At 36.8% G+C, this 12,756-nt stretch overlaps 1 protein-coding gene across 1 annotated transcript in view; it reads left to right on the forward strand.

Annotated features, from left to right (window-relative positions):
• LOC133543151 (paired amphipathic helix protein Sin3a-like) overlaps positions 1 to 12,756 on the forward strand; it is a 49,480-nt gene that overhangs the window by 8,851 nt on the left and 27,873 nt on the right. Inside the window, exons 2-14 of the mRNA XM_061887638.1 lie at positions 1,889 to 2,105; positions 3,551 to 3,730; positions 3,847 to 3,953; positions 4,104 to 4,422; positions 4,563 to 4,814; positions 4,932 to 5,084; positions 7,282 to 7,437; positions 7,515 to 7,601; positions 7,708 to 7,826; positions 7,995 to 8,220; positions 8,299 to 8,415; positions 12,246 to 12,484; positions 12,567 to 12,750. Of these exons, the coding sequence (XP_061743622.1) occupies positions 1,911 to 2,105; positions 3,551 to 3,730; positions 3,847 to 3,953; positions 4,104 to 4,422; positions 4,563 to 4,814; positions 4,932 to 5,084; positions 7,282 to 7,437; positions 7,515 to 7,601; positions 7,708 to 7,826; positions 7,995 to 8,220; positions 8,299 to 8,415; positions 12,246 to 12,484; positions 12,567 to 12,750 (2,334 nt within the window). The 5' untranslated portion in view covers positions 1,889 to 1,910. The remainder of the gene's footprint in view (positions 1 to 1,888; positions 2,106 to 3,550; positions 3,731 to 3,846; positions 3,954 to 4,103; positions 4,423 to 4,562; positions 4,815 to 4,931; positions 5,085 to 7,281; positions 7,438 to 7,514; positions 7,602 to 7,707; positions 7,827 to 7,994; positions 8,221 to 8,298; positions 8,416 to 12,245; positions 12,485 to 12,566; positions 12,751 to 12,756) is intronic.

The raw sequence follows: 12,756 nt of genomic DNA on the forward strand, positions 1-12,756 counted from the left end.
GATATATTGATATACACGATATATCGCGGGTTTGCCTCTGTGCGATATAGAAAATGACTGTATCGTGATATTCGAGTATTCGTTCTCACGCAGTTGCTTTTAGATGCGGGCATTTCACTACAGGCTCTTCCCACTCCCTGTGTCTCCTCACAGAGTGTAAGCGCACCTTCTTACACACGTCACATACTGTCACGTCATACGTCACATACGTATACGCCCTCGCCCAGCAAAGACGTAGCAGCATGGGTAACATTAGCTGTGATGCTAGCTAAGCCGTGCGAGTGGTAATACGAGAGAAAGAAGGTGCAAATCTGGTAACAAATTAAGGAATAATTAATTCCCAAGAACAACAGCACGGGTTCCATCGTCTGGCGGTGGTCAGGCTTCTAGCGGGAATATGTTGAATAGACAACTTTAATTTGTCAAGAGTGGGGCACAAGCGTTGACACCAAAAGTAGCATTACTGCTAATATGTAGCATCATTTGAAAAGTCACCTGCTAATAACTGTTTAATAAATACAGTTTTGGTCAATTGACTTAGTTGTGATTTCTTTCTCTGCATGTAAGTTTAAAATGTGTATATATTAATGCAGTATGAACAAGAATGTTTTAATGTAGACACATATAATCATCATACTGCTGTGATAATATGTATCAAGTATTAATTCAAGGCGAATGAAAAATATTGCGATATAAATTGTGTATCGCGATATGGCCTAAAAATATCGAGATATTAAAAACAGGCCAAATCGCCCAGCCCTACTACCAACCAATGTTTTTTTCAGGGCCGATACCAATTGTAAGTGGATAAAGAAGCCGATATTCATTTACAGTAAACGTGACATACTTGCATCAAATTTTGGAATAAAACTATTTCAAACTCCAAAATGTTACATTGTTTAAACGTGTGAAACATGTTTATTTAAAAAAAAAAAAAACATTAAATAAACACACAGCAGCATCTATGAAGGTCGATTTGTGTCTATTATTACGATTTTTTTTTGGGACAATTTATGGAACTGAATTTTTTAAATCTGAATTTTGTGAACTTAATTTTTTAACATCAAATTATGCTGACAATTTCAGTGAGAAACAATTTGGTGGCAACATGATTGTATTTAAAACTTCAGTGTTTTAAAATTCAATGTCTAAAAGATTGGTCTTTAAAAATTCAGTGCAGAAATGTTTGCTGCTTCAAAACCCACTCCCCGTAATTTAAGACTGAAGCAATTGAACTTGTCTCAGAACCAGCCAATGAGGTGTCAGCTTTGAAGTCATGTGATATGGGTTTTGCAAAGAAGCAGGTAGTGCAGCACTGCATGCAGCCAGGCCATGTTTGTGCTTAGATACTTTTTATGAACACTTTAAATTGTACATGACAATTCATAATGTGGGATTTGCAATATTAACAATAAACAATAAAACTCTGGATATTGAAAATATATGAATGTTGCTCCTCAAAAACCTCCTCCTTGATCGCCATATTTTTTAATTGAGCAAGAACAAAAATTCAACACACATGGCAAAACATAAACGCAAAGGGTAAAAAAAATCCATGTGGCATTGACAGACTGTTAGCAGGCTGATCACCAAGCTATAATACACTTTTTTTGTTTTAAATGGAAAAAGTTTTTAAGACGATAAAATACAAAAAGTAATAGTATCATTAAAAAACAGTATTAAAGTAGAAGCATAGGTTACATTATAAACATCTTTATCAAGGCATGATCGTAATAATCCACGTTATATTATGTATTATTAGGCCGTATATACACACAGGTTTTTAATTTGAATTGGGCATGTTTGTCTTACAATGAAAAATTAATTTACCTGTCATATTAGTATCTTGAACTTATTGTCAGCTCTGCATTTCTTTTGTTTACTTTAGCTCCTTCGAGTATGTTTATACAATGAAGAGGCATGTGGAGGACCAGGAACCAATATTTGCAGGCCAGCAACAGCAGCTACATCGAACCCCTATCCAGGGCATTGCGGAAAGCTTCCAGCACAGGGCCCTCGCCCCAACCACTACTGTGATAGAGGCGGCCTCAGACAACATGCAGCCGTCTTCTGGCATCCAGTATTCTCTTCCACAGGGTTACCAGGTCAGTAGAGGAATGTCAATTTGACTTTGTTGATTTTATTGTATGACTATTAGGGAATATAAACATCAATCATTAGTTCAACTTTCAATGGGAGAATCTTTCTCAAGTTCTGTAGATCAAAATAAGAAAGGCCTTTTTATTTACATGGAATTTTGTGACATTCAATTGGAACACACTAGTATTTTAAATACAGTAGTTGAGTTAGGCTACATAAGTAAAATGATAAAATAAACTGGTAAAGGTGTTAAAAAATGTATTATCTAGCGACTTTTTTATTTATTCTGATTCTAAATGGATTAATCATTTTCAAGAACTGATTAAAAAAATATATGTTTTTGGATTACAAACATTAAACAACTATTATTGATATGTTGAAGAGGTTCATTTAGCCTACTGACGTTTATTTATAAATGGTTGATTTATATAGGGTAGTGAGGTAAAGTGTTGTATCTGACAAGTTTCGGCTACCTTGCTTCTGCAGCCTTCATCAGAGGTCATCACGTGGCACCTCTGATGAAGGCTGCAGAAGAAAGGTAGCCGAAACTTGTCAGGTACAACACTTTACCTTACTAGCTTATATAAATCAACCATTTATAAAAACTAATATTGATATTATTTTTGATAGTGTTGCTTTTTATGCATTTTTGGTTTACGTTTTTTGTAGTAACAATTCTTTTTTTGTGTCTTTTTAATTGTTTTGTACATTTCTATCCCAAGTAATGTAAAGCTGGGATAGAGTTGCAGTTGGAGATTTTTTATTTCATTTTATTAAATGGATTAACAATCTGTGATATTAGTAAAAAAAAAATAAAAATTGTGTTCTTAGGCCAACACTTTGCATCAACGTCATACATCAGCAGCCACAACAAGCTTTTGTAACCTGTTTAGAAAATGTTATTGTAATTTATATACCCAATACTATATTACGAGAATAGTGTTGAATTTAGAATTGAATCGTCACCCAAAGAATCAGACTCAAATCGTGGGGTATGCTAGTCCACCTCTAATAAATCGGTAATACATTCAAAAACAAGTCAATAATAAATCTACAACAAGTTGTCGTCATTAGAAAATTACTTGTTTGTGTTGTATGTTGATGCGCATAATTCCAGCATTTGTCAATGTGACTTTGCTTGCTGCAATCATTATCAGTGCATAATGAGATAGTGGGAAGGAAAGGTGTGTACCTGGGGACTAGCAAGGCATTTAGGTGTTTTCAGGGGTCAAAATACGTGCCCTGTTGGTCACTCCTTAAGGAAGGAACTCACATGATAATGCATTAATTTTCCCAATGTTTTTGGGATCTGCCAGTCAAGTCTCAAAGATCGTCAGGTTGAGGACCCCTGGGCTACATGCTAATTTAAACCAACCTACCGCTGCTGAAGTTGAGACAAGGAAGGCAATAGTGACCTTCAAAAATGAAATAATGTTTTCTTTCTGAAAAGGTGCCTACAATGCCTCAGAGCACAAGTGGGCACGGACTGAACAATTCTGCCCAACATGTTGGCGCCCATGCACACAGCATAGCAGTCCAATCCCAGGGACCTGCTGCGGTCCAAGCTAATGTGCATCCAACTGCGCCCATGACTTCCGCTCAAGGACAGCAGCAGTTTCAGAGACTGAAGGTAAGAAGACACGAAAAATGTCCAAATAATAAGTAAACTTGTTTACATTTGGTTAGCGTCTACACTGGTTGGAGGATTTTCCAGTGACTTGTATATGTATGTTTGTTTTTATTTAGGTTGAAGATGCCTTGTCATATCTGGATCAAGTGAAGCTCCAGTTTGGAAATCAGCCTCAAGTTTATAATGACTTTCTAGACATTATGAAAGAGTTTAAGTCACAGAGGTCAGCTCCAATTAAAATACCAACTTTGTACAAATATTTCAAAATGACAAATGGATTCTATTTTTGTATTTTTAGTGAATAATTAGGTATCTCTTTAAAAATGTTTCTGATTAAGGTTGAAAGTCACAACACCTTTTTTTCCTGTTACAGCATAGACACTCCTGGTGTTATCAGTCGTGTATCTCAACTCTTCAAAGGCCATCCAGACCTCATCATGGGCTTTAATACTTTCTTGCCACCCGGATATAAAATTGAGGTTCAAACTAACGATCTGGTCAATGTCACCACACCGGGCCAGATTCACTACATCACGCCTCATGGTATCTCTGTTCAAAACATCCCAGTAAGCGGGACACCTAGCCAACCTGTTAGCCAGCATCAGCACCAGAGTGTGCCACAGGCCAGCTCCAACACTGCTACTGTTACGCCACCCATCCCTACACAGCCTACAGCAAATAAAATCAACAAGGTATGCATTTAAAAATAGATTCAGAAAAGAACCTTAAATTTTTGCCCCAAAGTGCATTATATTCAGAATGTTGCTCGATTGTTGTGCTCACTGGACTTGTTTGTTCTCCATCTGTTTCTTTTAAAAAATAAAAAAAAAAGGCGATGCAGTCTCCAGTCCACACCCCCACCAGCCAGCCTAACCCATCCATCCCGTCGTACGCCTCGCCGCGCTCACCTTCAGTCCAGTCTCACACTCCTGTGAGCAGCACACCATCTAGTGGGCCACAGCTACAGAACAATCAGCCTGTGGAATTCAACCACGCAATAAACTATGTCAACAAGATCAAGAACCGCTTCCAGGGTCAGCCAGACATTTACAAAGCCTTCCTGGAAATCCTGCATACATACCAAGTAAGGAAGTGGTTAAAAACCTTCTGCTTCATATGTTGGCACCTTTTAAATAAATGGAAAACTCTCACTGTGGTCACGTTGCTACCTCTTTTATTAAATTTTTTAAATTTTTATCAGAAAGAGCAGAGGAATGCCAAAGAGGCAGCTGGCAATTACACTCCAACTTTGACTGAGCAGGAAGTCTACACGCAAGTGGCAAGGCTCTTCAAAAACCAGGAAGACCTGCTTTCAGAATTTGGACAGTTCCTGCCCGATGCAAACAGCTCATTAGTAAGTTCATCTGTTAATATCAGAGAAACCACTGGTTTTTTTTGAGTCACGGAGTACATCTAACATGTTTGCTGTTTTTTAATCAAGTAATTTAAAGGGGTCCTGTTAATCAAAACCAACTTCTCTTACCTATTGGTACACGTTTTTTTGTGTATTTGGAATCTCCATAAGTCCTACAAATTTTAAATCAAACCACGAAGGCATGGTGGTGATATTTATAAAACAATCTTTCCTTCTTCAAAACATACTCCAAATGAGCCGTTTCGAATTTGAGACATTTGTGACTTTTTTTTTGTTTTAGTTACATTAGTGGATATCTCTATATATGGTAGAGGTTTACCTAAAAAGCTCTGTGTGAGTCCGCAGTTTTTATTCAGTTGTAGTCGATAAGTTCCTTATTTTTGTCTACACGCTTGTTGTGGGGCAGACTGGCTCAAACATGCACATGCATGTTAAATTCTCAGCTGTTTCAATTGGTATTACAAAGTAGCGTATGGTTTTAACTTATCTGCCATTAGACTCAATATGGAAGCACCAAAAACTACTACATGGCTGACGTGGTAGGGACGCAGTCAACGGGGGCTGGCACGTAAATAAGACTGTCTCTTCAGGATGTGCCAGTCTGTCTGAAAGCGGCTTGCAGATGGTCCGTAAAACAAAATCTATGCAAAATTTTGACAAAAAGATCCACCATTAAAATATTATATGACACCTTTTTAAGGTCAGTCAATCAATCCATAGTTTTTTTGAAACATGTTTAAAACTTCACAAGCACTCATTTTTGCTCAAGTGATCAAACAATCAAAAGGAGTGGAAAGAAGAAGAGCTTGTCTGGTCCCACATCTGTGCCATAAGCAGTGTTCCAAAAAAAAAAAAAAAGATTTGAATCAAGAATTATGTTGAATGGAGAATCAATTCTGAATTGAATAATCAACCCAGGAATCGGAGTGTGTTCGAATCGTTTGTTTCCTAAAGATTCAAACCCCTCTGTCATGTTCTAAACTTTTTGAACTTTGTTCCTCTAAATTAGGGGTCTCAAATTCAATTTTACTTGGTGGGAGCTGGAGGTCTTCCCTTCAGAATCCTGTTTAAGCCATGTGACTAAATGTGTTAACTACTTCTACCAGCAGCATAGTTACCTTAAGTTTTATAATACCTTAAAATTATAATTGTAAAATTGGATCAAAAAATTATACATTTTAACACTGTTGAGTTCCCCAGTATATGATCAGAGACACTTGGCTTGCTTACAGGAAGGAAGTTGCTCTTTGTGTTGCCCAATGTGTTTGTTGTGCTGTCATTTTTGTTTGCACCGTTATTTTATTTAGTGTTCTTTCGAATGAGCTTCAAGATAGCCAGAATATAGGGTGATCAAAAAAGAATAGACCAAAACCATCACGCATTTATTCAGTTCCAAAGCATTGGACTTAATCAATGGTCATTTGATACAGGAGTATCGTGTTTTATGCTTGCATGTTCGAAATAAACTCAAACTCAAGTTTTTATTGTTCTACAATTTCACCTTCGTGGTCATGTAATCCTTTCGGCGGCGTTCAATTGTTTGAAGACCACATTTTTTGTTTACCTTCCAAAAAAATGTTTGTGTGCTTAAATTTGCGCAAACAAAATGGCATTGTCACAGTGCGGGGTGGTTTTAGAACAGATTTTGGCATTGATCCACCCCGTCGTGAGAGCATTTGATGGTGGGTTAAACGCTTTGAAGCAACTGGCTCCTTGTGTAAAGGAAAGAGTCCTGGAAGACCTTGATGACACGAAAGATCAAATAACAGCAGCAATCAACACGGTGAATCGTGACATCCTGGGGTGTGTTTGGGAGGAATTCTTGATGTTGTCCATGCTGCCGGTGGTGGCCATATTGAGCACTTGTAAAGCATGAAATAAATACTTACCGTAGTTATGTACAACACACATGTTCAAGCTAGGTTTTCTATTGTTTTTCATTTTTGAAATATCAAGTGATAATTTTGGTGTATTCTTTTTTAATCACCATGTATATTTAAGTTTTGCAGGCCAAGGTGCGGGGGTCACAATTACACTAAACTGCAAAGTTAGGTGGAGGGCTGAAAAATATGGGCCTGCAAGTTTGAGACCCATGCTCCAAATTGTGTATTTTATATTGTTTGCATGCTGGGGTCTTGTACATTGATAAGTTGACTGTCTTCATTCCTCTGCTCAGCTGCTTGGCAAAACTGCACCTGACAGGGCAGAATCGGTGCGTAATGATCATGGTGGGACAGTCAAGAGACCCTTACCCAACAATAAACAGAAATTGAGCCACAATGGGCTAACGGTCAAAAGACCTGGAACGGTGGGAATTTCACCACTTCTCAAGGTACACTTTTTTTCATGTTGATATGTTTTTCATGTGAAAACCAAAAGTTTAAAACATTTTTATTTGGTGATTTGTAGAAGAAACCCAAAATAGTTGGCAAGGACCATGGCTTACCTGAAGTTGGCAAACACAGTACAAGCACTGAAACCATGTTTTTTGAAAAGGTCAGTAACTCTAAAAAGAAACCCTGAAATAACAATGTTTCCTCTTCAGGTATCTTTTTCTTATGGTAGTAAAATGTAACGTATTTTTGAATATCCCCCAAAACAGGTCAGGAAAGCATTAAGGAGCTCTGAGGCATATGAAAGCTTCCTGCGGTGTTTGCACATCTTCAACCAGGAGGTGATTTCACGTGCAGAGTTAGTTCAGTTAGTCGTCCCATTTCTTGGGTGAGTTTTGATTTGATTTAATCAAGTTTTATGTTCTGTTGTGTCACACAATTAACTTGTATTGCATATTGCAAACACTTTATGGTTTGTACATAATTAACTGATCCAACACAGAATACATTTTTTTACTAAATGGTAATAATCATTTGTTCCATAAACATCTGGCAGAAAATTCCCGGAACTTTTTACATGGTTTAAAAACTTCCTTGGCTACCGAGAATCCAGCCATGGTGAGTTGAGTCATGCAGAGAGTTTACCCAAGGAGCGAGCAACGGAGGGCATTGCCATGGAGATTGACTATGCTTCCTGCAAGAGGCTAGGCTCCAGCTATAGAGCGCTACCCAAGAGCTACACACAGCCTAAATGCACAGGGAGAACACCACTATGTCGAGAGGTTAGTCGCATGTTATTTCTGTCTGTTCCTTTTTATATTTTTCAGACTACAGCTTTAAGTAAGCCTGTCCTGTCTTAGGTTCTGAATGACACATGGGTGTCGTTTCCATCCTGGTCCGAAGATTCTACTTTTGTAAGTTCCAAGAAGACTCAGTATGAAGAGCACATTTACAGATGTGAGGATGAGCGTTTTGAGGTAAGAATATGATCTTCACACACATCTCCAGATTTAAAAAAAAGTTGACATTCAGAAGTGCGCATACCCATCAGTTTTCAGAAAAACTCATTTTTATCTAGGTCGGGTCAGCAACCCACGGCTCTGGAGCCGCGTGCGACTCTTTCATGCCTCCAGCCTGGCTCCCTTTGGCTTTTAAAAAAATTAAATAAATAATATTTAATTTTAATTTATTTCATTTCATTTAGTTAGTCTATTTTAATGTCGCGGTTTTTATTTTGGAGTTTGTGATCTTGCAATATTTTGTCAAACGAAATGTACGTAACACCCCTGATGCGTCACCTTTTGCTGCCAAGCGATTGCATTGTTTTTAGTGGTCAACCCCCAGTAAATTAGCAATGGACAAATCAAAAAGAGAAACATTTCTGATGAAAATAAAACATTTAATGCTACATGGACAGTTTCATTTGCGTTTACTGTTGACGAGTTTGGGTCACCTGTGTGCTTAATATGTGAAGATAAAATGGCAAACAACAAAAATTTAAAATGTGGGAATACATTTCCAGAACAAACACACAGTATTTGCGTAAAAATACTACCTAGCTGGAGATGACCGAAAAAGAGCAGTTTCGGAACTGCTGCGGAAAGCTGATCAGAGCAAACATACTTGCTATGTAACATTCTGTCTAGTGTTTGATTTCATAAATACTCTAGCTTAATTCTAATGAAACTAAAAATAGTGTTATTGTCATTTTGCTCAAACAGAGTTTTCTGCCTTAGGATGGTTAACTTTGGTGGGAAATGGGCTCAAATGACTCTTTGTATGCTGAAGGTTGCCGACCCCTGATCTAGATACACATTATTTAGGTAATGATAAAAACTACTCTGCAACATTCAGTTGTTGCTGTAGCACAATACTGTATAATGTTTTATTTGTGTTATGTTGTGTCGATCGATAAATATTCACCAAGGAACTTCCATTTAAGGGTTAAGGGGGAACCCTACTAAACAACAACATGGTGCTAAATCTGCCGCCGATGTGTCTTTAACGCGACTATCTCCAGTTAACCAACTTCTAGCAGAACAACTTTTTGATGGACATTATCTCCAACTCTTGCCTCATCAATAACATCTCAAAAATGGTGGGCCTTTCACACCAGCAATATTGAATGATAACAGCTGTACGAAGCACCGAACATTCAGCGAGGCACTTCAGGCTAATTAAGACCGCTATCAGCATCAGCTATTAACATCTCTCTTCCAGTTTGAGATGAACATACTTTCATCTTTGACATCAAGAACATATCTTTGGTTTGAGCAATGTGGAATGACACCACAGAAACACAATGCTAACAACACGGAATGCTAACATCACAGCTAATGATCGTAGCTTCTGGTGTCAGGTTGACCAATCTTTTGCAGAACAACACGCACCGGTGCTTTCATTATACAGGAATTACACAGGATATGATGAAGAATTACCACATCGTAGCCAGGCACAGGCCATAGCAATAACACTTAAAGCAGGGGTCACCAACATTTTTGAAACCAAGAGCTACTTGGATACGCGAAGAGCTACAAGTTTGAGACACTTTTAAATAAATTGCCAAAAATAGCCAATTTGCTCATATATATATATATATATATATATATATATAAAATGGGTATTTCTATCTGTCATTCCGTCGTACATTTTTTTCCTTTTACGGAAGGTTTTTGTAGGGAATAAATGATGAAAAAAACACTTAATTGAACGGTTTAAAGAAGAGAAAACAAGAAAAAAATGAAAATTAAATTTTGAAACATAGTTTATCTTCAATTTCGACTTTTTAAAATTCAAAATTCAACCGAAAAAAAAGAAGAGGAAAAACTAGCTAATTCGAATCGTCTTGAAAAAATTTAAAAAAAAAATGTATGGAACATTAGTGATTTTTCCTGATTAAGATTAATTTTAGAATTTTGATGACATGTTCTGAATAGGTTAACATCCAATCTGCACTTTGTTAGAATAAATAACTAATGATAACAGCTGTACGAAGCACCGAACATTCAGCGAGGCACTTCAGGCTAATTAAGACCGCTATCAGCATCAGCTATTAACATCTCTCTTCCAGTTTGAGATGAACATACTTTCATCTTTGACATCAAGAACATATCTTTGGTTTGAGCAATGTGGAATGACACCACAGAAACACAATGCTAACAACACGGAATGCTAACATCACAGCTAATGATCGTAGCTTCTGGTGTCAGGTTGACCAATCTTTTGCAGAACAACACGCACCGGTGCTTTCATTATACAGGAATTACACAGGATATGATGAAGAATTACCACATCGTAGCCAGGCACAGGCCATAGCAATAACACTTAAAGCAGGGGTCACCAACATTTTTGAAACCAAGAGCTACTTGGATACGCGAAGAGCTACAAGTTTGAGACACTTTTAAATAAATTGCCAAAAATAGCCAATTTGCTCATATATATATATATATATATATATATAAAATGGGTATTTCTATCTGTCATTCCGTCGTACATTTTTTTCCTTTTACGGAAGGTTTTTGTAGGGAATAAATGATGAAAAAAACACTTAATTGAACGGTTTAAAGAAGAGAAAACAAGAAAAAAATGAAAATTAAATTTTGAAACATAGTTTATCTTCAATTTCGACTTTTTAAAATTCAAAATTCAACCGAAAAAAAAGAAGAGGAAAAACTAGCTAATTCGAATCGTCTTGAAAAAATTTAAAAAAAAAATGTATGGAACATTAGTGATTTTTCCTGATTAAGATTAATTTTAGAATTTTGATGACATGTTCTGAATAGGTTAACATCCAATCTGCACTTTGTTAGAATAAATAACAAATTGGACCAAGCTATATTTCTAACAAAGACGAATCAGTATTTCTTCTAGATTTTCCAGAACAAAAATTGTAAAAGAAATTCAAAAGACTTTGAAATAAGATTTTAATTTGATTCTACAGATTTTCTAGATTTGCCAGAATAATTTTTTTGAATTTTAATCATAATAAGTTTGAAGAAATATTTCACAAATATTCTTTGTCGAAAAAACAGAAGCTAAAATGAAGAATTAAATTAAAATGTTGTGTATTTACAATAAAAAAAATATTTTACTTGAACATTGATTTAAATTGTCAGGAAAGAAGAGGAAGGAATTTAAAAGGTAAAAAGGTGTATGTGTTTAAAAATCCTAAAATCATTTTTAAGGTTGTATTTTTCTCAAAAATATATTTAAACAATCAAAGACCAAGTCTTTAAAATATTTTCTTATATTTTCAAATTTAATTTGAGTTTTGTCTCTCTTCGAATTAAAAATTTCGAGCAAAGCATGACCAGCTTGCTAGTAAATAAATACAATTTAAAAAATAGAGGCAGCTCCCTGGTGGGTGCAGCTATTTGAGCTATTTTTAGAACAGGCCAGCGGGCTACTCATCTGGTCCTTACGGGCTACCTGGTGCCCGCAGGCACCACGTTGGTGACCCCTGACTTAGAGGATCGTCCGGGCTCCTGGTGAATACTGTAATCTACAGTAGAACAGACTCAAGGGTGTAACATGTGTAAAGGACTGTAATGTTTAGAGGACTCCAATAATGTTTAAAAAACTAATTAGATGGTTGTAAACGCTGTTTCATGTCCTATTAAAATATTGGATTTATTAATAATTATCCTATTTTGCGTTAATTCAATTATGGCAGCCACCTACCACTTCCAAATAACCGCGATAAATGTGGGACTACAGTATAGCTTTTTTGCTAAAACAAAATGGTAACTTTTTAACATTTACAGTTTTCCAAACTGAACTCAAGTCAATGTTACTGCATATCCTTCAGCTTGATGTTGTGTTGGAGAGCAACCTTGCCACGATACGAGCTCTTGAGTCAGCCCAACAGAGACTTTCACGGATGTCGGCAGAGGAGCAGGTGCGCTTCAAGCTGGACAACTCATTGGGGGGCTCCTCAGAGGTCATTCACCGCAAAGCTATCCAGCGAATATACGGTGAAAGAGCCAACGACATCATCGATGGTCTTAAGAAGAACCCAACTGTGACAGTCCCAATCGTGCTAAAGAGGTTATTATTGATACCTCTTAAAAATGTAATGTATGTAATTTGACTTGAAATGAATGTGGTGCACTTTTCTTTCTATTTTCAGGTTAAAAATTAAAGACGAAGAGTGGAGAGAAGCCCAGAGAGGCTTCAACAAAATATGGAGGGAGCAGAATGAAAAGTATTATCTAAAGTCACTTGACCACCAAGGAATAAACTTTAAACAGAATGACACCAAAGTGTTTCGCTCAAAAACTTTGCTCAACGAGATCGAGATGCTATTTGACGAGGTAAGT

The sequence above is a fragment of the Nerophis ophidion genome, linkage group LG25 (assembly GCF_033978795.1).
Source record: "Nerophis ophidion isolate RoL-2023_Sa linkage group LG25, RoL_Noph_v1.0, whole genome shotgun sequence".
Classification (NCBI taxonomy): domain Eukaryota; kingdom Metazoa; phylum Chordata; class Actinopteri; order Syngnathiformes; family Syngnathidae; genus Nerophis; species Nerophis ophidion.